At 48.1% G+C, this 25,842-nt stretch overlaps 1 protein-coding gene across 1 annotated transcript in view; it reads right to left on the bottom strand.

The window, feature by feature from the left end:
* Positions 1 to 25,842, bottom strand: part of HDAC3 (histone deacetylase 3) — a 148,673-nt gene that overhangs the window by 58,916 nt on the left and 63,915 nt on the right. The window contains exon 6 of the mRNA XM_037432381.2: positions 6,056 to 6,226. Coding sequence (XP_037288278.1) covers positions 6,056 to 6,226 — 171 coding nt within the window. The remainder of the gene's footprint in view (positions 1 to 6,055; positions 6,227 to 25,842) is intronic.

Raw genomic sequence — 25,842 nt, 5'->3', positions numbered from 1 at the left:
CTGGAGTTCGTCCCGATCCACGGAAAACAGCTGCCATCGCCAACTTCCCGCCACCCACTGACAAGAAGGCCGTGCGCCGATTTCTGGGCCTGTGCGCCTATTATAGGCGGTTCGTGAAAAACTTCGCCCGCATCGCCGATCCTCTCACTAACCTTACCAAGGCCGACTCGGAGTTCAAGTGGGAAATGCCACAGGAACACGCTTTCCAGGAGCTTAAACATCGCCTCCAGACGCCTCCGTTACTTGCCCATTTCGATGAATTCGCCGAGACAGAAATACATACTGACGCAAGCAGCGTAGGTCTTGGCGCCGTTCTTGTGCAGAGGGCCGACGGACTTGAAAGGGTTATTAGTTACGCCAGCCGATCGCTATCCAAAGCAGAAGCAAATTATTCCACAACAGAAAAGGAGTGCCTCGCCATCATCTGGGCTACGTCGAAATTTCGCCCCTACCTCTACAGCAGGCCCTTCAAAGTTGTAAGCGACCACCACGCCTTGTGTTGGCTAGCCACCCTGAAGGACCCTTCAGGTCGCTTCGCACGATGGAGCCTGAGACTTCAAGAATATGACATTACTGTCATTTACAAGTCCGGCAAAAAACATTTCGACGCTGACTGTCTCTCTCGTGCGCCTGTCGACCAACCGCTACCCGACGACTCGGATGACGATTACTTCTTGGGAACGATAACTACCAACGACTTCGCTGAACGACAGCGGGCCGACCCGGAACTTAGAGCCCTAATAGAATACCTCGAAGGCAGGACCGCCGAAGTCCCGAAGGTATTCAAGCGCGCACTTGCGTCGTTCTTTCTACGAAACGGTCTTCTACAAAAGAAAAACTTTTCACCGCTTCGACCTAAGTACCTCCTTGTGGTGCCTTCAGCTCTGCGACCAGAACTCCTGCAGGCCTTGCACGACGATCCGACGGCAGGGCACCTCGGTGTTTCCCGCACGCTCGCGAGGATACAAGAAAGGTACTACTGGCCACGTCTTACCACCGACGTCACTCGTTATGTGAGGACGTGCCGGGACTGTCAGCGACGCAAGACACCACCGACAAGGCCAGCGGGACTTCTGCAGCCAATTGATCCACCTTGCCGACCGTTGCAGCAGATTGGTATGGACCTACAGGGGCCGTTCCCGACGTCGGCTTTCGGAAACAAGTGGATCGTGGTAGCTACCGACTACCTCACCCGCTACGCCGAGACAAAAGCCCTGCCAAAAGGCAGTGCATCCGAGGTAGCTAAGTTCTTCGTCGAAAATATCGTCCTACGTCACGGCGCCCCGGAGGTCCTTATCACCGACAGAGGAACGGCATTCACTGCCGACTTAACTCAAGCGATCTTGGCATACTTCCAAACAAACCACCGCCAGACGACAGCGTACCACCCACAGACCAACGGCCTCACCGAGCGGCTTAACAAGACGATCGCCGACATGCTGTCAATGTACGTCGATGTCGAACACAAGACGTGGGACGCCATTCTTCCGTATGTGACCTTCGCATACAACACGGCGGTGCAGCAGACGACGCAGATATCTCCATACAAATTGGTCTACGGAAGGAGCCCGGCAACGACGCTCGATGCCATGTTACCCAACGTCACCGAGGAAGAAAACCTCGATGTGAGCGAGTACCTTCAACGCGCCGAAGAAGCCCGACAACTTGCGCGTCTCCGTATCAAGAATCAACAGACGACCGACAGCCACCGTTACAACCTTCGACGACGCTTCGTGGAATACCAGCCCGGTGAACGTGTTTGGGCGTGGACGCCGATACGCCGACGTGGACTAAGTGAAAAGCTTCTGCGACGGTACTTCGGACCGTACAAGGTGGTTCGACGTCTCGGCCCACTTGATTACGAGGTTGTCCCCGACGGCATCACGAACTCTCAACGACGCCGACCGCGACCTGAAGTCGTCCATGTCACGCGCATCAAGCCGTTTCATGCACGTTAACAAACTGAAACAGTATTTCTTGTATTATTGTTGTATTGTAATTCATTCATTGTACTTTCTTGCATTATTATTGTACCTTCATCTTTAGTTAAAGCATCGGGACGATGCCTTTTTTCAGAGGGGGGCAATGCCACGTTCCATTTCACAAGTTTTTGTTATCGTTCCGAAACACCACACGATTCTCGGCGCAAACTGCGCCTGCAGGTTTCTAGAAGGTTCCGGACAGTAGTAGATCATTTCGATAAGATCACGCCTACTGTGCGAACGGTACAGATTGTTCTGGAACCTACGCCACCGCCAGCGATAACGCTAGAACATTCGACGGCAAGGGTATAAATGCCGTCGCGCTTCGCCGCTTGTTAGTTGTTGAACGAAGGCCGACGCTGCGTTCGCCGCTATCAGTCCGAGACTGCTATCTGTGCAAGACTGCTGCTGTAATTAGACTTTCCCTTTACCGGGCACAGGTTCGCCCAAATAAACAGTTAAATCCCAACACGAAGTTTCCTGTCTTTGGCCACGTCACGACCCCGTGACAATATCTTTGACAAAGCGAGCACTTCTTGGTCAGCCACACCAGCTTCACTGTTTCACCACTGTCTGCCTAGCGGCGGAGCTGGCACCAATCATTGGGCGCTCTCTTTCAACGATCTCAATGGCTTGACAGCTATCTATAGCTTCCATGGACTATTTTACCTAGGGCTGTTAAGTCCATGTTTTCTTGTTTCTGTATGTTGCGGTGCGAATTAAGAAAGCATTATATGCAACAATTCAACCGCTATCATGCATCCACTGAAACACTCTTCGTTTAGTTTGTAAATGTGCAAAACGCTAAGGTTAAAAGCTTAACTTGGCAGCACTGAAACTGCCCTGTAAAATAGTTTATACATTCAACTCTTTCAGTTGCTGTTTTCTTTGTAGAGTGTACCTGTGCTCAATAAAGCTCGGTTGTGTCAGAATATTGAAATCACAAGTGTCGCTTGAGTGGTTTCACCAAAGACTCAATGGAACAATGCAATCACACAAGCTGAGAGCTCATGTTAATTTTGGGATTCGGTTTCATGGCAAGACTTTTTTTTTCATAAAAGCAAAAATAAAATCTACAACTTTAATGAAAAAAAAATGGCCACCGAATCGAGATGTGTGTACCTCATGTTTTTTTGGATTCACATCGCTTGAGCTGGCTGAATTCTTTTCGTTATATTCATGAAGTTACTTTGTACACATAGCTTTGTGTCACTGCAGCCAACTGTAATGATGTCTTTTTATTTTTGTGCCTTTAACATTTCAGTGAAGGGGTGGGACAAAATTATCTACACAAAGCAGTAACTCCCTTCAACTTGGTCGTGTCGAGGCACCCATCAATCAACTTTCCTTGTCAGTTGTGTGGGCAAAGAAAAAGAAAAAACAGGTGTGACACCAGTGCACAGGTATGTTGAGAACATCCATCAACAGCATACTAGTCAGAATGCAGGCATCGTAGAAATACTGTGCTTGCCACAGGAAGCCTATCGATAACAAGAACAGCAATAATGAGAATAATTGGTGGGCATCCCGAAACCACAATATGATTATGAGAGACAATAGTGGAGGGCTCCGGATATTTTTACAACATAGGGTTCTTAAATGCGCACCAAGTACATGAGCATTTTTGCCTCTGGGATCCCTGTGAGTCATCAGTCAAGCACCATCAACGCCAGACCACTAATGGCAGGTGGGAACCTAGCGAGGCAGCAGGTAAACTGCCGGGAAAAGGCATACCGTATTTATTTGCGTAGTGAACCACCTCCCCCCCCCCCTCTGGTCCTTGAAGAAAGAAAAATTAATATATCTGTTCAATTTATTACAGTTTGATAGCCAGTGCCATTGACGATCAAAACAATGTTAACTCAAGCTATTATATCCTAAAACAATGATGCAATAAAAGTAAAAATAAATAAACAACCATGCAGTTGCGAGCGCGCTTTTTGCAGTAGAGCACCATCTGTCGAATGCAGGAGAAACGTCTTTGCTTATAGCGCCACGCAAGCAAAGCAGCCTGAAAACAAAACAAAAACAAATGCATGGCCTTTGAGATGGGGAGCACGCGGTGTAGAAACATGCCACGAGCCGCCACCTTGGAGGCCATGCAAAGCGCCTACCGCGGTGACAGCATGTCGCCCGCCAGGAGCTTTATCACCCGCAATGTTTGTGCATTGTTATCCGACGTTGCGTTTTTGTTGTTCGGCTTGTCGTAGTGAACTTAGTTGGGGACACCTGCTGCGCAGGGCGCGTTCGGCCATTACATTAGCTACACAGCTGGTTTTAAACCTAATGTTGGCCGAGCATGCACTGGAGCATGGGAATCAAGCGGCTGGACGACAGTTCAGTGTCGATTCGTGTGCATTCGTTACAGCAGACAACAAGAGCTTCAGGCTACAAAAACGATTCGTCGTGCATTTCACGAGCCAAAAAAAGTAAAACTGTCACGCGAAATTTTCGCTATTATAATTCCTGTGCCTTTTTTTTTCTCCCACGTATTGAACCCTCTCCCAAATTGGCGTCAACTTTTTTGAAGAAAGGTGGGTTCATTACGTGAGTAAATACGGTAACTTACTGCTCTGGCAAGTCCGAACTGAGGGGGACTCCGAGCCTGAAATTCACTTCAGGACTCAAAAAGGCATGTATCTTTGTAATGGCCCTGCAACAGCCACACTGTAGCATGTGACAAATCACATGCTATAAATACTTTTTAAAATCCATCAAGTTCGAGCGCAATTAGTTGGATTTGTTGCAGAGTTTAAGCGCTTTTTGTCCTTCCATGGCAGCGAGCACATTGACGGCTGCGCACAGAGGGGGATTACAAGAGATAAGATGCCGACACGACCTCTCACAAACATGTGGCTTACTTTTATGAGCATACACACAGGTACATGGCGGCATCCCACATTCACTACTACAGGGGAGCAATTTTTAGCAGGCTTTGGGAACCAATTGTAAATTCTAGGCTGCACACCACCACGCTATGACGTTTGGCTTGCGTGTTCTCTGGGAACCTCGACTCCTACTGGCAGCATTTTAAAATGTTTCCCGACCCTTCAAAGGGACGTGTTTCATTCCCCTGGCATGCTGTGTTATAACAATCTCCACACGCCAGGGCCAGAAAGCATGTATAAAACACTTTACTAAGATTTTAGAGCTTTCATTAGCGAGCCTTACTGTAACTATTGACGAGTCTAAAAAGCGCACTAAGTTTGTGAACTCTACATGTGGCTGAAATCACTGCTTACAACGTGCACCACGCATAACAGATGACTACAAAACTGCTGCCAGACAACTCACTGTTAACTCAAGTCGCTGTTTGAGGCACTAAAAATTATGCCTGTGCATAATTTGAACGGATATTACTGTACTTGAATTCACTTCAATTCAAACTCTTCAAAATATTCCAAGTAGCGTACGTTACTTCGCATGTAACTCCTTTCCTGTAAAGATAGTTTCACAGCTGTTGAGGAGTGCTAAGCAGTGAAAACACAAACATAGATTAGTTCAAACGTAACTCTCTGTAAATGTGGTTTTGTTGAAGTGAAGGTTTGCTCAGCCGTGAATACAGCTACCTAGAAATCAACCCACACTGCCGCAAAGTCTTTTTTTCCAAGGTTAAATGAACGTATTACCCTCACATCAATTCATAATTTTTTAAGTTTAAAATCTTGTTAACCTAGATTATATGCTCCATGTATAGTACATTTAAAATGCAACATATTTTACAAGGTATCACTTGCATTCTATACAAAATTCAGATCCCGTTACTATTTAAAGTTTTTTCCACTTCCATTGAACCATAAACATTTTCACATGTGTTGTTTGAACTTTAAGAAAATATTGCACAAGTTAGTTGGGTCCCGACAAATGTGTCCCCTTTTTTTATAACATGTATTATACCCTATTTGAATTCACTTCAAAATAATTCTGCTAAAATCACTATTTGCTTCAGACTTGTTTCAAACATAAGATTCCCTAAAAATATACCCACTGCATTACGACGCACCAAAGTACCTCAAGTTCTTGACAGCAGTGCTCTTATTTGCGACAACCTGTAGAACTAGCGCACGCCTCACCTGGACGCCGTCCCCGTGGTGGATGTCGATGTCTATGTAGAGCACTCGTGGGTGGTACTTGAGCAACTCGAGAATGGCAATTACAATGTCATTGACATAGCAGAAGCCAGATGCCTCAAACTTCTTTGCATGATGTAGCCCACCCGACCAGTTGATGGCTATGTCACAGCACTGCCAGAGAAAGAGTTTCAAGAGACAGTTTCAAGAGCATATTTGATGAAAAAATGCTAACAGGCAGAAAAAGAGAAACATAAATGGCTGAAATTCTACAAGAAACTCAGCAATAAAAAGAAGCTCGAATCCACTTACTAGCACAGAAACGAAAGGTGGTGCACACATAAGCTTTATTCTTTCGGCTCATTTTGGCCGGCAGCTGCTCTGTCCTAAGTTCAGCAAGAGCTTCACTACCTCAACCTTCTAGTTTACCGATTCCAGTCAGCTCACAAGGTCCACAATGAGCAATTGTTTCATCCAAAACAAGAGCTGAAACACAACACAGTGAACCTACTGAGGTCTTCCGATTTGGAGCAATTTTTGGAGCAGCAAAACTTTCCATATGAAGCATTTTGGAGAAGCGAAACTTTCTACTTTAGAGCACCGAAATTTTCAATTTCAGAGCAATCTGGAGCAGCTAACTTCAAATTCTGGAGGAGAAGCAAATTGTATTTACATTCAAGCACCTGAAAAATTATTCTAAGGCTCTTGTAAAGAGCTAAAATTACTTAAATTCATTGCAAATTTTATGGAGCCAATCATCCTCCTGAATGTGCATGCTTTGTGTAATGTCCCAATAGATAACATCCCTCGGCATATCGTGTGTTTCCCTCGACACAGCGCACGGGCGGGGGCGACAAACGCGGCTAAAGCAGGAATAAATACAGCCGATCCATCTCCTTTGCAATGCGGATGCGGTAACATTACCCCGCGTGACAGACCTCCCATCGATTGTTAATCAAGCAGAGAGGAACGCGTTGCCCGTCTCCAAGGGAAAGGAACGAGCTAGGAACGTGAGGGGGGCGTTGCGTGTACTTCGACTTTAAGGGTGTGATCGTGCGTGCTGCTTACGGCTGGTACACACTTCTACCTTGTACTCTCAAGGCGAACAGACTGTGCAAAAAGTGCTTGGCTTTCCAGAGTGGCTATATAAGCCTTGATCGCAGGCCACACCATCGTTACAAAATTTTGGAGGTTTAATTGTTTGTGCTGTTCATACTGTAAAGATATAATCACACTTCTCTACAGCAGCGGAGCGCGTGCCTGCTGTTGGCCGTGGCTCCCATCTCACGTTAGCTACAAGCTTCCGTTGATGCTTACATTATAAGCACAAGGGGCTAACACGAAGTATATGCATGTTTCGTATCATTACGGCGTCTCTCACATTTCTCAAGAAAACGCCATCTGGAGTGGCCGGCTCGGCGCTCTAGACAAGCCCGATTCTATCTGTACGTACATCGGTGCGCAAGAGATGTTCCGGGGGTCTCTAGTCACCCAAGTCGCGGATATCGAACACCACGCGTTCAGCAAGTTCTTGCGAGTGCTGCGAGTGCGCAGACTTTGAAAATGGCAACACCGCCGCTAGCGCATCTCATGGATGACGTCAAGCCTTATTATTTAGTCCAACAATACATTTTGTTGGTATATCACATTCATTGCTAGGAGCATTAAGTGAACGTAACAAATTATATATATTTCGGACCCAATATCGCGTTACTCGAAAGAACGCTGGCTGAAGGGACAAGAATCACTCCAGTTGCCGAAGCGATTTTCGTGCCGTCAGTTATCTAAACAGGAAGCAGAGGTTAGTAGCACAGAAAGCTTACGAGAAAGTGCCATTATGCTTCGAAAGATAGTCCGCGCCAGCGACTGTGCCCTTCGAGTAACGCAGCAGCCTTCCCTCCTCCACTCTCTTCAAAACAAAGCAATGAATGTGATGCCGTGATGAACTTTTTTTTTCTACCATCAGCTATTGACCCTACGAAGCGAGAGGCGGACGTGTAACAAGGCGTAGCCGATTATTTCACAGGCCTTCCGATACCAGAGTGGCAGCGATCTATAGCTGCACATATTAAAATCGAATTGGGGCTGGGCTGCTCCGACCAGGAGGCATGCTTTTATTAATTAGGATGACATTTAAAAAAACGCATGCAAGAATTTTCAATTAGGACCCTAGCAACCTTGAGTTTTAAAAGGCAGGGTTGTTCAGAGTTTTTCACGGCTACAGCAATTATATATGCAGATGTGCTTGTCACGATCTGTCCCAAAGGCGGTGGACGAGAGGGAGGGCCGAAACGCCGCTCTCTGACAAGGCCGACACCACACGCATGGTGGAGTAACAGCTACTGATTGCCAAGCAGCGCTCGTCAGTGTTTATTTACCAAGCACGACCAAGGTTGCCTGCCAAAATTGGCGAGGTAATGAAAATACAGGCAGGGCGCCACATGCTCGTTACACCCCTCACCCCCAGTTATTGCACACAAAAAAAACAGTTACAAGTCCCTGCCGGTTCAGTGTTGCTTTAGGTAGGCGAAAAGCGGTCTGGTGCCCTTCGTCGTCGGTTGCTCCGCCTGGATACAGGTGTTGAGGGACTAGGTGCGGTAGCACTAGGTGCTGCCTGAGCCGCTCTCGTTTCCTCCTGAGATTCTGCCGTGGTTGGCAGGGATGGCACTGAACTTGCCGGTGGCCCAACTAGTGGCACACAATTGGTGGTGCCTGTTCCTAGCAAAACGGTTGTCTCACTGGCTGCAACTGGTGCTGCCGCGAATGCAAGCCCAGTCCCACGGTTAGCCCTCACATGGTCAGCAGGTCGGTGCCTTGTGGTTCCATCCTGCATTCGTACGAGCAAAGAGGAGTAGCTCACAGGCGAGACCACTTGTCTAGCAGACCAAGGTGGGCCAGAACGGAAATTCTTGGCCAATACTGGCATTCTGGGTTCGGCCAATGGCCCAGGACGGCACCCTTTGTCAGCAGCCAGCTTCTATATCAGCTGTTTGAGGAGCGCCGTGGACCGGAGGTCTGGATGCAAGGAGGTCTAGATGCAAGGAGCAAAGGAGGGCAGACATGTCGGGACATGAGAACGGCAGAAAAGGCGGCAAAGCCGGCGCAAAGGCAGCGGGCTAGCCTCAATTCCCACAACCATGATGGAGCTCCTGCTAAGCTATATAGCCCCCGGCGAGAAGTCTGCGGATCCGTTTAAGAAGGCTATGCCCAAAAAAGTCTGAAAGCCACACAGTTGCAGTCCTCTCACGACAAACTCGTGGCCGGTCACCTAAGTGGCATTTCCTCAAGATGAAAGGCCAAGAGAGCACGCCTCCATAGGCCCCTGTGGCTGGTTTGAAGGTCCCTAGATGAAAAAAGTTTCCAAGGTAGCGACACCTTTCCCTTTCCTCCTGGCTTATGTTCCTGAAGCACCCCCTAGAAGTTTGAAAACTTTCATCAAAAAGCGAATGTTTGGGTTCAGTTGCTATGGTCAATAGGTGTAAATGAAATAAAATAGAACAAAATGAGTCGTAGAATAAACGGTCACCTTTATAAAGATAAAAAGTACAACACAGAGCAAGCAGGATGTATGTTACTCAACTGGCAACGTTGTGCAGTTCTATATTTGACACCGCTAGCCACGGCGTCTCGCCACAGAACACCTGCTCTCATGTTGTTCATCGTAGTTCGTCCAGTTCTCCGAGTTTTGTATGTGCTGTGACACAGTGAACGCGCTTCTTGCTGGATCCTGTCAGTGACCACAGGGCATGACATTGTGACGAGTGATTACACCGGCTTGTGCACACGCAAGAAAAAACTACAGCCAGACTGGTACGAACGCTTAACTAGCAGCCCTGCGATGACTTTTTTTTTTAATGTGCCCATTTGGACAATCGTGGTGCCAGGTGATTCTGATGCTGTGCTCGGAACTTCCTGAAAAGTGAGAGTTCTACTGGTGAGGTGTCTCGAAACAACACGTTTCGGCTCATGTGTATACTGGTCAAGCATAAAAATTTTTCTAGGTGCGTTCATTACACCCTCCAGCTGCTCTGTATACGAGCGTACCCACGAGTATTTGTACCAACTGGCGTACACTAGACGCACATTAGACGTGCGTCTGGCGTTTCAATAAAAACCGACAAATAACCTCGCTTCGCAGGTCCACGTCAACGTACGTGGACGGAGTTCCATGAAAGCCATTGCGTGAAATGTTTTGTAGCTACACTTCACGGCGTGCTTCCTTTCTGATAGCACAAGATAAGTTGAAGAGAGCGAAACCATTTTCTGTCGTTTTACAGCAACGCAGCATTGTTGAAAAACACGGATAATGCATTTAACAAGCACCGCGAAACAATCTTGGTTGACTTGGGGCAAACTGACACGCTCCTCTTCAGTTTATGTTCTGGCTACGATTTCGTCTTTGGTCACGACAATAATCCGGTTGGAGCCATATGCATATGCGTACTCGTTTTGAACATTTTCGCGGATGGCAAAGACGCAGATGGCACAGAAAAAGAGGAGTAATTGAGAGAGTGAGGAGGATGGCTCGAGAACAATGAGTGACGCTACCTTGGAAACTTGTTTCATCTAGGGACCTTGGATAATTCAAGGGACCTTAGCTGATTTGGGTTCGCAGCGCACCAAACGGGTGTGGGTGAAACTTTGCAGCCTCAGAGACAGCAGACCACAAAAATACTGTCTCGAAGGCCATTGTGTAGTGACTAGAATCATTATACAGCCTCCGAGACCACTTCTATGTGCGTGTTCATCTCTGAGGCCACACTTTATTTATTATTTTATTTTTTTTGAAGCGAGTCATTTGCAAGCATCGATGAGGTTCATGTTAGCTGCATCGCTAGAGCGGCAAGCACACGATGCCAATGTGTGTCTATGCACACCATTTAAGTAAAACATGAGAATTATTGGAGAAGCGAAAACTTTTATTTTTAAGTGGTATTCTTCGTAAGCACATGCCCACTTTGTTAATGTTTGATAAACGCAGGCACAAATAAGGGTTCATTACACTACAAGACGCGAAAATACGGCTGCCATATCATGATTATGAATTACACACAAGGAATAAACATATAAACAACAATCTTGTCACAAGAACACAGGGGCACAGGCACAAAACAGGGCGTTTACTTTCGTAACCAAAGGCCAAAAGCACGAACACCAGAGCACGCGCCCACAGAACTACTTCATTATCCTCCTCAGAGGCTGGCCACTATAATTGCCAGCCTACATAGCGTCAATTCCCCCCTCTCAAGAGCGATCGTCCCTGTCAATTGACTAAGATGCGAGAGATGGCCATGGAAAAAGATGGTCACGTCAACGAAAAAAAAAAAAACCCGCGCTGTTGCGAATAATAAGAAAAAAGTTCGAAGTGTTTATAACTCGCGGGCGTGGTACGGTTTCATCCGTAGTACCTGGTCTACATCTGGACGTGGACGTCTTCGGTTTAAACTGGTATCGGAGCTTTAGGAAACTACCTCGTAATTCACGTCACTGAGGCAGCGCACAACCCTGTAAGGGCCAAAGTAGCGTCGGAATAGCTTCTCCGAAAGCCCACGATGTCGAACTGGTGTCCCCACCCATACATAGTCACCTGGTTGATAGTGGACGTTCCTTCCGCCTTGGTTGTAATGGCGAGCGTCGGTATCTTGCTGCGTGTGAATGCGGTTCCCTGCAAGCTGGCAGGCTTCCTCGGCTTTCTCAATGAAGTCGTCAACGCTGTCATTTCCCTGGTGTCGTGGTCTACGGGGAGCATAGCGTCTAACGGTGTTGCGATGCGACGGCCATAAACAAGCTCGAATGGTGTTAGGTCTGTGGTCTCTTGCACAGCAGTATTATAAGCAAACGTGACGTACGGCAAAATTTCATCCCACATTTTGTGCTCTACATCAACATACATAGATAGCATGTCAGCCAGTGTTTTGTTCAACCGCTCCGTCAAGCCGTTCATTTAGGGATGATAAGCTTTTGTTTTCCGGTGGTTGGTGTGCGTCAGCTTGACGACTTGTTGCAATAACTCTGCCGAAAATGCTGCTCCATGATCGGTTATGAGAACAGAAGGTGCACCATGACACAAAACAATGTCGTGAACGAAAAATCTGGTGACTTCAACTGCAGTTCCCCTAGGCACAGCTTTGGCTTCTGCATAGCGAGTCAGATAGTCGGTTGCAATGATTATCCAGTTATTTTCTGAGGATGACGTAGAGAACGGGCCAAGAAGATCCATTCCCACTTGCTGAAACGGTGCTCGAGGTGGATCTAAAGGCTGCAAAAAGCTGGCGGGCTTTGTGGGTGGAACTTTACGCCTCTGACAATCACAGCAGGTGTGGACATAGCGCTGTGCCATGAACTGTTCGCCACCGCTAAACAAGCGCTGCCAGTCTACGCTGCGCGCGCTTTCTATCTTATCTCCCTCTTCCCCTTCCCTTACCTTTCATTCTTATAAAAACCCAAACCGGACAATAAACGCTCGCTTTTTGCCCTGGCCACTCTGTTCGTGTATTTCGGGGCGCGGCTCAGCCGCGGGGGCCGGTTATAACAGTGGCGACGAGGATTTCCACAAAGAACGAGACCCAGCTGCTTCCTGAAGGCGGGCAAGCAGCCACCACATCGACAGCCATGAGTCACCGCCTCCCGGAATTCAACGACGACACAGATAAGTGGCAAGCGTACCTCGTAAAGGTTGAGGCTTATTTTGAAGCAAACGAAGTCACTGATGATGCCAGGAAAAGAGCCCTGTTGGTAGCCGCACTTGGGTCGCGAACGATTGATGTACTATGCGGTAGAGTGGCACCGCAGAAGCCAAACGCACTCGGCTACGATGCGGTTGTGAAAGTTCTAAGCGAGTATTATGACCCACGACCAAACGAAATTTCAGAAAGCTTCAAGTTTTTCCACCGAAACCAGCAGGAAGGAGAGTCTGTTCACGCATTCATTGTGGAAATACGGCGCCTAGCGCATAACTGCAACTTCTCGTCCATGCTGGATAGGATGTTAAGAGACCGTATCGTGTGCGGGGTACGTTCAAGAAATTTGTAAAAGCAGCTGCTCGCGAAACCTGAGTTGACATTACAAGAAGCAGAGGCACTTGCGTTGGCGGCAGAAAGGGCAAAGTTAGATGCGGAGAACATAAATCGAGAAACGCCCCCGGTAACAGTGTCGGCAATGAAAGAGCAACGCTGGGTGCCGCGAGGCCAGAAGAAAAACGAAGACGGAAAGCCATGCGAGTGCTGCAGAAAGCGTAATCATAAGCGCGCGACCTGTTCAATGCGTGGGAGGCACTGTTACAAATGTGGAAAACAAGGGCACTTGGCACGCATGTGCCAAAGGATCGACAACGCGTTGAATGTAACAGCGCAAGCCACCGATAGTGATAGCAGCGCGTCGCAACTTTGGTCCGTAACATCGAAGAATTCATTGGTGCCACCGATTCAGGAAACGTTCACGTGGAAGGGCGTAAAGCTGAAGATGGACATGGATACCGGCTCGCCCGTATGCATCATTCCTAGAGCAACCTACAAAGCCCACCGTCATCAATCGCCGAAGTTGCAGGAGCCGAAGATAAAGCTGGCGTGCTGTTTGGGGAAGCTACCCGTACTCGGAGTACTGTCAATGCGTGTATGCCACAAATCGGCGGAGGTTGATTGCAACCTAATCGTCTTGGACTGCGAAGGTCCTCTCCTGTGCGGTCGTGATTTGCTGCAGAAACTACAAGAGCAGGGCGCAGCAGTACTCCACGTAGCTGCGCCACCACTCGGGGCGAGCCCGGAGTCTCCGCCCGCGCCTGCTGTGTTGGACCGCTACTCCGACCTGTGCACGGAGGGCGTAGGACTCATGAAAGGCCCACCGGTGCGCCTTCACATCAAGCCTGGAGTGACGCCAAAGTTCTTCAAGGCAAGAAAGGTACCCTACGCTCTGTTGGATAAAGTTTCAGAGGCATTAGATCGACTCGTGGCAGCTGGCATTATATCACCAGTGACGCACTCGGAATGGGCTACGCCCATTGTTCCAGTCTTATAGAAAGACGGCACAGTTTGCATTTGCGGTGACTTCAAGGTTACTTTGAACTTAGTATGCGAGCTGGAACAATACCCGCTGCCTCTTATCGAGGATATTTCTGCGCAATTAGATGGGGGGGAGCGGTTCAGCATTTTGGATTTGCGCGACGCCTACAACCAGATTTCGCTAGACGAAGAGTCTCGCAAATTGGCCGTGATAAACACTCACAAGGGCCTCTTTTGCTTCAACCGCCTCCCGTTTGGGATTGCTTCGGCACCGGCGATATTTCAAAGGCGGATTGAATCAATCCTACAGGGCTTGCCTGGGGTGCAAGCGTACCTAGATGACGTGTTGATAGCGGAAGAGGGTGAGAGCGAAAACCGCAATCTGATGGCTGTGCTCGAGCACTTCCGTGAACATGGCATTAAGCTTCGTGCTGATAAGTGCCACGTTAGCGAGCCCTCTGTTACATCTAGGTCACCGTATTGACGCGAACGGACTGCATCCCATGGAAAAGAACGTGGATGCTATCAGGCTAGCCCCCTCTCCACAGAACGTCTGCGAGCTACGCTCATTTCTGGGCATGGTAACCTTTTATAACAAGTTTATGCCCGACTTGTCTACCATTCTAGCGCCGTTGTACAAACTGCTGAAAAAGGGCGCTAAGTGGACGTGGAGCACCAACGAAAAGAAAGCCTTTGTCCAGGTGAAAAATGCGTTGTGCGTGGCACCCATACTCACTCATTTTGATCCGAACCGTGAGCTCTTCTTAGAGTGTGATGCTTCCCCATACGGAGTTGGTGCTGCACTTTTTCATCACACCGAAGGCAAGAAGCGACCCGTAGGCTTTCGATCGAGAACGCTGACAACTGCCGAAAGAAAGTACTCTCAGATCGAGCGCGAGGCGTTAGCCTTGATATTTGGTGTTAGTAAGTTTAGGGACTACCTGTTGGGCCGAGAGTTCACTCTGGTTACGGATCACCAGCCGTTGCTGGGCCTGTTAAGGCACGACCGTCAGACCCCCGTCATGGCGGCCGCCAGAATACAAAGATGGGCGCTACTACTTGGTGCATACAAGTATAAACTGCAGTACAAGACGGGAAAATTTATGCTCAACGCGGATGCATTAAGCCGGTTACCCCAATCTCTTGAACAGGAGCTGCAGGACGACGAGGATGCGGCCGAGTACGTCCTCGTCGTGGACCGGTGGGACGAGCCGGCGGTGCCAATGAAAGAGCTTCAAGCCCTCACGCAGTCAGACGGCGTACTGTCAAGTGTGTGCAGATACGTCATCCAAGGTTGGCCACAACGCACTGCGGAGGAAGGCACAGAGATGCGGGAGTATCACAAAAGGCGGAACGAGCTGTCCGTGCAGCATAACTTGCTTCACTGGGGTCATCGTGTTGTGGTTCCGGCGGAAGCCAGGAATAAGCTACTGAAGTTATTACATGGAGCTCATCAAGGAGTTTCTGCAATGAAGGCAGTTGCACGGTCAAAATTTTGGTGGCCTGGCTTGGACCACGATATTGAGCGCTTAGCCGCTGTGTGTCAGCACTGCGTACAGGCATTGCCCATGCCACCCGCGCAAGCACCCATTCGCTGGCCAGAGACGCAGGAAAGATGGTCGCGATTGCATGTCGACTTCGCGGGTCCGATCCAAAACAAGATGCCTCTTGTCGTCGTGGACTCTCACAGTAAATGGATTGAGGCCATTCCCCTGGTTCACGCGACCTCGCGCAACACAGTCGATGCCCTGCGAACGCTGTTCAGTAGATTCGGTCTGCCACACACAGTAGTGTCTGATAATGGCACGCCATTCACCGGATGGGAGTTCAAGGAGTTCTTGCAACAAAACAGGGTAGTTCACGTGCGGGCACCCCCTTACCATCCACAGAGTAATGGACTCGCCGAACGTGCGGTGCGAACCATCAAAGACGGACTAAAGAAGTGTGGGGACGCAGACTTGTCAAGGGTGCTGGCTAGAACATTGTGCCGCTATAGAAACACGCCGCTTCCGTTCGGGCGCTCACCATCAGAAATGTTGTTGGGTTACCAGCTCCGCACCCGATTAGACGTGTTTTCCTCCTAGGAGCCGAGCAACAGGGGATGTCCACTCTGCTGACAGCGCCGAGTGGAACTTCGCACTGGGAGATCCTGTGTACCTTCGCAATTACGGCCGTGGTGACAAGTGGACACCTGGGAACGTCCGGTCAACCTCTGGTGCACGCATCGCGTCTGTCGACACGGAGAACGGGCTTGTTCATCGGCACATGGACCAGCTTAGGCGGAGAAGCATCGAAGAACCGTCGAGTCCAGAGGCTCTCACTAGTCCCCAGATAAGCCCGGACCCTCCAGTACAAGACTGCGAAGCTCCAACGGCTACTGGCCCCGGTCTTCCGGGCCACCCGCCCCCAGAGCTAAGACGTTCCACACGTATCAAGAAGCCAGTGGAGCGTTATGGATTATAAGGAAGAAGGAATGCCACGAACTGTTCGCCACCGCTAAACAAGCGCTGCCAGTCTACGCTGCGCGCGCCTTCTATCTTATCTCCCTCTTCCCCTTCCCTTACCTTTCGTTCTTGTAAAAACCCAAGCCGGACAATAAACGCTCGCTTTTTGCCCTGGCCACTCTGTTCGTGCATTTCGGGGCGCGGCTCAGCCGCGGGGGCCGGTTATAACACGCAGAATAGACGAATACAGCTGTGGCCAGCAGTTCGATGCGCGCTAATGTCCTAGCAAAGCCTAAGTGACCAGAAGGATTGTCGTGGCACGCCTGCAAAACTTTCTCACGCAGCACCATTGGAATGGCGAAGAGAATGGCGAACAGAAAAGTTTCCTGGCTGCTCTCAAGATTTCTCTTCTAGAGAACATTGTTCCGCAGGCAATACAATAGTAATCTACGCGAGAGCCGGCGTGAGACGATAACTTCCTCTCCTTGAAGATGCTGAATGACAGGTATTAGCTCAATGTCCTCACGTTGAAGCTCAGCCATCCTCGCCACATCAACGATGCCTAGAAACGGTGAATTTAGTTCAGTCTCAGATGACGTCGGGGAAACAGGAGCACGAGACAGGCAGTCAGCATCTGTATGCTTTTGTCCTGATCGGTAGACCACCGTTATGTCGTACTCTTAAAGGCGGAGGCTCCAGCGGGTGAGGCGGCCTGGTGGATTTCGTAGATTAGCAAGCCAACAGAGCGAATGGTGGTCACTGACCGCTCCAAATGGCCGGCCGTATAGGTAGGGTTGAAACTTGCTAATGGCCCAAATGACTGCTAGGCACTCGTTTTCGGTGGTAGAGTAGTTAGCCTCTGCTTTTATGAGACTGCGGCTTGCATAAGCGATCACACGCTCTGTGCCGTCCTGCCATTGAACTAGAATGGCTCAGATTCCTACGTTGCTGGCGTCCGTGTGAATCCCAGTGTCAGCAGTGTCATCAAAATGTGCCAGCACTGGAGCTGTCTGCAGTCGATTGGGTAGCTCTATGAAGGCTTGTTGTTGTTCTTCCGTCCGTACGAAGGGCACATCTGGCCGTGTCAGTCTTGTAAGAGGTCTCGCAATTGTCGAAAATCCTTCGACAAAACGGTGGTAGTAGGCACAGAGTCTAAGAAATCCCTGAACAGCCTTCTTGTCACCAGGACGAGAGAAATCCACAACGGCAGCCAACTTCTCCGGATCTGGTCGAACACCCCCCGAGCTCACCACATGACCGAGAAACTTGAGTTTCTGATTGCAAAAGTAGCCCTTTTCGGGCTGGATAGTAAGGTTTGCTCTCCTTATTACAGTGAAGACACTTTTTAGCTTTGAAAGGTGTTTGTCAAATGTGCTTGAAAACACAACGACATCACCCAAGTATACAAGACACGTTTGCCACTTTAGTCGAGCAAGTACAGAGTCCATCATGCGTTGAAATGTGGCGGGAGCGAAACAGAGACCGAAAGGCAGCACTTTAAATTCATAGAGCCCGTCGGGAGTCACGAACGCGGTTTTCTCAGGGTCGCCCTCATTAACTTCAATTTGCCAGTACCCTGACTTGAGATCTAATGATGTAAAGAACTGGGCATGGCGTAGAGGGTCTAAGGCATCATCAATCTGTGGCAGGGTGTAAACGTCCTGTTTTGTGACTTTGTTAAGCCGTCTGTAGTCGACGAAAAAGCATAGTGTGTTGTCTTTTTTCTTTGCTAGGACGACAGGTGATGCCTACAAACTTGTCGAGGGTTGGATTACGTCATCATTCAGCATTTCTTGTACTTGACCCCTAATCATCTCTCTTTCCTTTGGGGACACACGGTATAGATGTTGGCGAAGAGGCCGCGCCGACCCCTCGGTAACAATGTGGTGTTTTGTAACGGTAGTACGTTGAACTTTTGATGCTGTCGAGAAGCAGTCCAAGAATTCCGTCACAAGATTTAGCAGCTGCTCTCTTCATGAATCCGGCAAGTCTGGATTAAAGTGAATGCGGCTGCCCAGGTCAGCACAAGCTTTTGCATGCGGTGAAGTCGTACCCCTATCGGAAAAACTGTCATGGTGCATACCTGAAAACACAGTGGGCGTAGTGGAAATAATAGTGGGTATGGTGGAAATTACGATGGATATGGTGGGTTGTAGTGGAAATTATGATGGATATGCCGGGACATACTGGGTGGTATGGTGTACAGAAGATGCGTAAAGTGGAAACGATGGTGGAAAGTAGAGGCTAGATAATAGGTAATCATGGGACGCTCTGTGCACCATTGCGATAATGCTGGGAAGCACTAAGCAGACGGTGGGTGGTGCTTATTATGGTAAGCCACAAGGTGTACCAAGCTGAGAAGCTCTGCCCCCCATTGCGATAATGCTGGGAAGCAGTAAGCAGATAATGGGTGGGCTTATAATCGCGGGCAATTTATATAGTGTACCAAGCTGGTATCTGCACACTATGTGTTCTACCACCATAATTTCCACCAAAGGTTAGACCTACCGACCGAGCTCGTACAGTTGTGTTATCCGTGCTTCTGGGTTTCAGAATACACGATTTCGATGATTAAGAATGACAATACAGCACGGCCATGCCATCAATAAACCTAAATGAAGCATTTTTCATTGTGTATGGTGTCCGCGTAAAAAGCAACAAACATTAATGCGACGCGATTCCAGCGCTCCCAGAGAAAGCATGTCTCTCCTCACCGACAGCCGCCGGTCGCACTCGATGGCACTTCTCTAGCTTTTATGTGAGAACACAGACTTGGCAATTCGTATGCTTGGGGAGCCAATATGATAGCATAATGTTTCCGGCACACTGCATTCGTTTTGGCTGTTATGTCGTTGTTGCTATAGCGAAAAAGCTACAGCAGTGCACTGGCACGACTGCCCTCTACATTGTGCGAAAAGTATCCCAATACTCAATCAATTTAGGTGGGCATATCTATGTAATGAGCCTAGAGGCGTCATAAAGCTTGAGCAGATGTCGCTCTTTTAAACGAGTGCAAAACGGATATTAAACTTGGCAGACCGCACCGGTAAACTGTAGCTGCTTCCCAGTCCACTTTGTTTTTTTTCTTGTGGTTGTGAATTGCAATAAAAACATAGTGCTGGTGCTATTATTGCAGTGGCAATCGTTACAGGCAGCAGTTGCTTGTACTTAATAATGTGCAAATTTTAGTAGCAGGTGCAGATCTCGTCTACGCCGAGTACAGGACAAACAAAACGGAAGTTGAACCGTGAGTTTGTACGTCAACTAGCTATTTAACACGCTAAATACGTCATGTTTACGTGCTACCGTGATTCGTGTCTCCGAATGGGAATCCACAGTTTGCACGTTCGATCCTCCATGATAGCTTTTTTTTTATGGGACGGGTGTTTTTTTTTACATAGTTTTTTATACAATTCTTTTTTATTTTTGTGGCAGCTCGTCATGATGATTCCGACGCCATTTCGCGCTCAGGCGTTGCCAGGAGTGCAGCCCCCACCATATCCCACTATGCACCATGGTGGACGTTTTCCAGCATTCACCCACTACATTAAATCACCACAATAGTGGGTGATGGTTTATACCATGCCCACCATTCATTTTTTTTTTTTTTTTCAATAAGGGTCCAATGTGCCGACATCAGAAAAGTCGGCGATTCCATTGAGAAAAACGACAGTGGTGCCTCCAGGGACATGCTGAAACTCATTGCTCAAGTTCAAGTTGGTCAGCAGAACTCGAGAGCGCTTATTCTCTAACCGAACAAGGCACTAAGCTATGCAGATGTTTCGTTTGAGCAGCAGCCGGATACTTGCCTCTGCAATACCTTCACAGTCATTGAATTAATCGAAAACCTCGCAGGTTACCAAGGTCAACACGCAACTCTTCGGCGGTAATGTGACGTCATCGTCAACAATTCTCAAAGCATTAACGTCACTGTCGTGAGGGTTGCACGCCAAAGCGTGTGCCGTAAAAAACGTCACTTGCGACTCTTGCAAGTCAATCACGGCTCCGTTATCATGCAGAAAGTTCAGTCCGAGAATTAGGTTCCTTGAACAATTCGGCAGTATTACGAAATCTCCGAGAACACGAAAAATTTGTGGATACTGACTCACGCTGTGCACCGTCCCACCGAAGTGAGAAGATGGCCTCCTGTCGTACGTATCTGCGACCCAGCCTACTGGGTAGAAACCTTCTTCAGCCTGCAGGCAAGACCCATGCTCATAACGGAAGTGTCTGCTCCAGTGTCGATTAGCGCCATTACTTCGTCGTCCAGGGTTACCGCAATGTTTGATGTCACCACTCTTTGTACCACGTTTTACTGTGTCTGTACATCTTTTTTGCTGCCGTCGTTGTCGTCGTAGTGGAGGATTTTCCATAGAGTCAGCGTCAGCGACCTAGAGAGTTTCGAGATGAAACTCTTTAATTCCAGTGGTCGCTCGCCAGGCCGTGCTTGATGGGCATTAGGCGAAAATTCATAGAGACCCACACGGTGGTGTGGACATGTCCGATAGGCGTGTCCGGCGTCCCCGCAGTGGAAACAAAGGGGCCTGCGGTAGGGTGTACGCCAGATGTCACTCTTCTTCAGTCATGCTTCATCGATCAACGGCGGGCTGCTAGAACGGAAGCCTACCTCCATTTGCTGAGTGCGTCACTAATTGGGGTAAAACATGATGGGTGAACTGCATGATGGAGGACATCGTACTGCTTCCGCGTAGCTCATTTTGACGCAGTGCCTCTGTTGTGGCGCCTCTGTTGGGTAGCATGAACGGCTTGCCGTAGCTCAGCGTGCACCATCTCCGCAACGGAGACCTGCTCTACAGGTGAAGATGTCACCTGCATCTTTTGTAGCTCCTCCTTAATGAGAGCTCTGATGAGCTCTCGCAACGCCCCGATGTCATAGCCAGGAGTGACAGAAGTGACCTCACTTGGATGTACACCACGGTTATACTGCTTGGCATGCTGTTGAAGGTCCCTCTCCATGGCAGTGGCTTCCTCACGGAACTCCGCAAGTGTCGCAGGCGGGTTTCGAATCAGGCCGGCAAAAATCTCTTCTTGAACACCACACATTAAGTGGTAAACTTTTCAGAATTCGATCATAGAGGGCTCCGCACGCCTGAAAAGTTGATCCATGTTTTCTATGCGAGTTGTCACCCTTTCGTTAGGGCCTTGAACCCTTGCCTCAATAGCACGCTTCGCTGTCTCTTTCCTGTCCTCTCAGGCAAAGACCTTGAGGCACTGCCGGTGAAACTCATCCCACGACGTAAGCGTTGCTTCATGGTTCTCAAATCACGTTTCCGCGGAGTCCTCGAGAAAGCAGTACACGCCATTTCGGCTGCGGTTCAATAATCACCGGTACCACGCCATTCAATGTCGAAGCTAGCTTTATCTAGACATCTGCGCCTGCCAAATCACAGTTTTGAAAATCTCAGCGTAACTCTTTTACAGTCCGGTTTCTCAAACAGTTGCGAGCGTGAACAGCGTGAGGCATATTTTATTTTCAAATTTAGAACATTAGTAGCCGGCATCAACGAGGACCCCGGAAGACTCTCCTGCCTCCGAGAAGTAAGCCAGGAGGAAATTGCTGACAAAGATTCATAGCTGGAGACCATGCTTGTTTTTTCTGACTGACTCGTACGTGTACAATGTCCTTTCTTGGTTTTTTTTCTTTTATATATATTTTTATATATATATATTTTATATATATTTTTTCCTCACGTGTACATAGAAAGTGTTTGAGCTCCCCTACCACTTGACGGCCATTGAGGGGAAACGGGCGAATATGAAAGGTAAAGAGCTGACAGACCCATTAAGGGGAAACTCTTTCCTTACGCACGCCATCGTGGGACCCTCCCGCCCCCGCGGCGACAATCTTGGGTGGCCCGACACACGTCAAGAACTGGCCAGCACAGGATAAGAACCGGATGTGGACTTAAACCGACATTTGGATGTGCACAGTCTGGTTTCGTGCTTAGCGTTCACAGTGTTGTTTCTTCCTTTTTTGTTTGTTTCTTTAGTTCTCTCTCACTTTCGCAAACATCTTTCAAGGCGAGAGGGATGCGGCAGCAACGAAGTTGAACGTCTATGTTAGTATAACTCTTCCCCTAGCGAACGGAGGACCCCTCCCAAAACTGTTGGGAAATAAATATATTTATGCTTGTTGACAATGCTCCCATTGTGCCATATCAAATATATATATATATGACGTATGAAGGTAGCGATGGTTGGTAGAAGCCGAGAAGGAAGAAGGAGAACAGAATAAACATAGCGTATGAGCCAGGCCACGTCCCCCAGTCATCATAGCGTCACACGAGTCGACAGGATGGAGACCTGCCTGCCCCTTCATCAGTCACTCATCATCGACGAAGTTTCCCAGAAGACACCCTGACCATACATTGACTACCGAATCATCGCCTAGAAGGACAACGACCAGCACCATGACAGAACCATCGGCTGACCTCGACATCCCCAAGTACACCGGATCAGCGGACGACGGACCGTACAGGACTGGTTCAACCTATTCGAGGTCCACGCCGCCGCTGCATCCTGGTCGGAACGGGAGATGGTTACGAACTTCAGCGACTACGTCACCGGTGAGGCATTTAAATTTTACTCACCCACATATTCGACAACCACGAGTCTTGGCAAAAGATAAAAGAAGAAATGATCGTCTGGTTTCAAGACAATAATGAAGATTCGATTAGAACACACACTCTCAGTGCATTCGAACTCAGTCATCGCAGTCATAAACAGCCTTCACGCATTCGAGCACAGAGCAGAAGTTTACCATTCCCGTCAGGCGAAGTCAGTCATCTGCTCATAGAAAGACATCCGAGCCGTTTTTCTGCAAGGCCCAACCTTCCACCTGGTTTCGCATCTGCACGAATATCGCCAACCCTAACCTCTTCCATGCAATACACAAATCAAGACAATACTCAAGCAGCCAATGTACTTGACTCTTCATCTTGCTTACGTAAGCCATCATTTGGTTCTGTGCCAAGTAGCTCATCTGGTGCTCGTCACTCTCATCGCACCCCTCAAGATATCGCCACATACGCAACAGACCACCTGAAATATCGGCCAAATAACTTTTCAAGCCACTGCCATTCCGAAAGCGGTTGTACTTCCAAAACGCTTGGCTCAATTCTCCCGCAAAGAAACAACCATACAGAATCGGAACCACGTCAAGCCATGTTTGCGGTGATGTCATCTTCAGGAACCGGAACAACCGAAAGTCGAAGCAGTACGGAGTCACTATTGTATGCAAGTCTTGCCGATAAAAACAAAAATGTATCTACTGCTTTCCTTGACACAAATCATGCTTGCACCCCACTCGTAAATAATGCTGGTACTACCGACACCGTCTCCTTATTCAACGATGATGACCACCCGCAATTTTCTCGACACCATCACCAAATCAAGAAAAGACGACGACGAATGAAAACTTCAACGGAAGCACGCTCACAACTTGAACGACTTAAAAAATTAAGAAGTTTGATCCAAGGGCCATTTCAAGAAAAAAGACGTTTCCGGATGAAGGAACATCGCCACAGACGCTCTCTGCGCCAGCGGTTACACAGACAACAACACCACGGAAAACGCCCATTAATACGCGGAGCAACTTCTCGCACGCCGCCAGCACACAGGCATTTAGCCGTCACCATCTCTCAAAAAGCACGCATACTAGATACAATGCATCTGTCGCAGCCACGACTCAGAATCCAACGCATTAGACATCCAACCTTCCAACGCTACAAAGACTCCCTACCTTGTTCGTTTTTCGCTACTATCCAGGCTGTGTCATCATCATTTTCCAAGTCGAATGCATGGTCATGCTCTCCAGAACGCAACAGCCAACCTCGCCCACCTGAGGTCTCCTAAATGTCACTGGACTGCCTTTCCTGTGAATGTGTTTGTGCAAGTGCATGAAACTGCCGTGTTACATGGAACTACTTTCCCACGATGAGACACCACTTGTTCGTGCTGCATAGTTTGTAGCTCGCGCATTCTTTCGGGGAGAGGGGGAATCATGTGACGCATGAAGGTAGCGATGGTTGGTAGAAGCCGAGAAGGAAGAAGGAGAACAGAATAAACATGACGTGTGAGCCAGAATAAACATAGCGTATGAGCCAGGCCACGTCGCCCAGTCATATATATATATATATATATATATATATATATATATATATATATATATATATATATATATATATATATATATATATATATATATATATATATCAAGGCGATCTAACAGACAAGAATACCAAGAAAAGTATAGGGGAAGTTAGGTCTAATTGACTTCAACTAAATTTTCTTGCCATTTTTGTGTTGGATCTTAATATTGTGTCAAACATAAAAAAAACGAGCCCTTAAGCATACACTTCTTTAATATATGTGTGTGCGTGTATGTACACGTGCATGCGTGCGTGCGCACGTGTGTGTGTGTTTACTGTGTACATATAAAAGTGTGTACATATACAAGGTAGGACAAGGAAGGTAAGTTTCTCAAAACAAGATATACCACTCCCTGCCTCACTTTTGACACTTCATAATAGAACTGCGCTTATAATACAAAATGACGTTATAAATTTGCTCGCGTGCAATGGCGTTATGCCAACAGAATATTCGGAAAGCAGCACAATTTAAGCTGTTGATACGAAATGAGAACTGGTTACAATGAATTTACACAGATTAACAGACGGGCGCACTGGCACTTTTTAAAATTGTTGAATGATGTTTTAATAAGTTTAATATTGTGACGACACGGGATCGACGAGCACCTCGAACAAATACGTTTTATCGATCACAGGACAAAGACTGCAACGTCTTTTTCGTCTCAGCTCTAAGCCAAGGACACTCGCGCTGCTTCATTGTCACCGCCACTGGCACATACGCACGTCCTTATTCCCCCTTTTTAAAAAAAAAACATCGCCTCGATGTTAAACCTTCCAAAAGCAAGGTAAAACCAAAACTGCACCGTTAGTCCTTGAAAGTAAGGCTTCATCCGAAGCACGTGGACAATCTCGGGTGAATGTCTGCGGGGCTTTGAGCACTGAACGCCGTCCAGAACAACCTCGTAGTTGACGTCACTGATGCATCGCAAAACCTTGTGGGATCCGAAGTACCTTCGCAAGAGCCTTTTGGAGAGCCCACGCTGACGAATAGGTATCCAGACCTACACTTTGTCGCCCACGTTGTATGTGACAGTTCTGTGCCGGAGTTTGTAATGTTTGGCGTCATCGCCTTGTTGTTTGGTTATTCGCAACCTGGCAAGTTGTCTGGCTTTCTCTGCTCGCTGGGTAAACTGTTCGGCATCCGTCTCATTACCATCATTTTCATGAGGGAGTATCAC

Source organism: Rhipicephalus microplus, unplaced genomic scaffold (assembly GCF_043290135.1).
Source record: "Rhipicephalus microplus isolate Deutch F79 unplaced genomic scaffold, USDA_Rmic scaffold_14, whole genome shotgun sequence".
NCBI lineage: Eukaryota > Metazoa > Arthropoda > Arachnida > Ixodida > Ixodidae > Rhipicephalus > Rhipicephalus microplus.
Note: the sequence above shows the minus strand (reverse complement) of the source record. Positions and strands in the feature narration are given on the sequence as shown.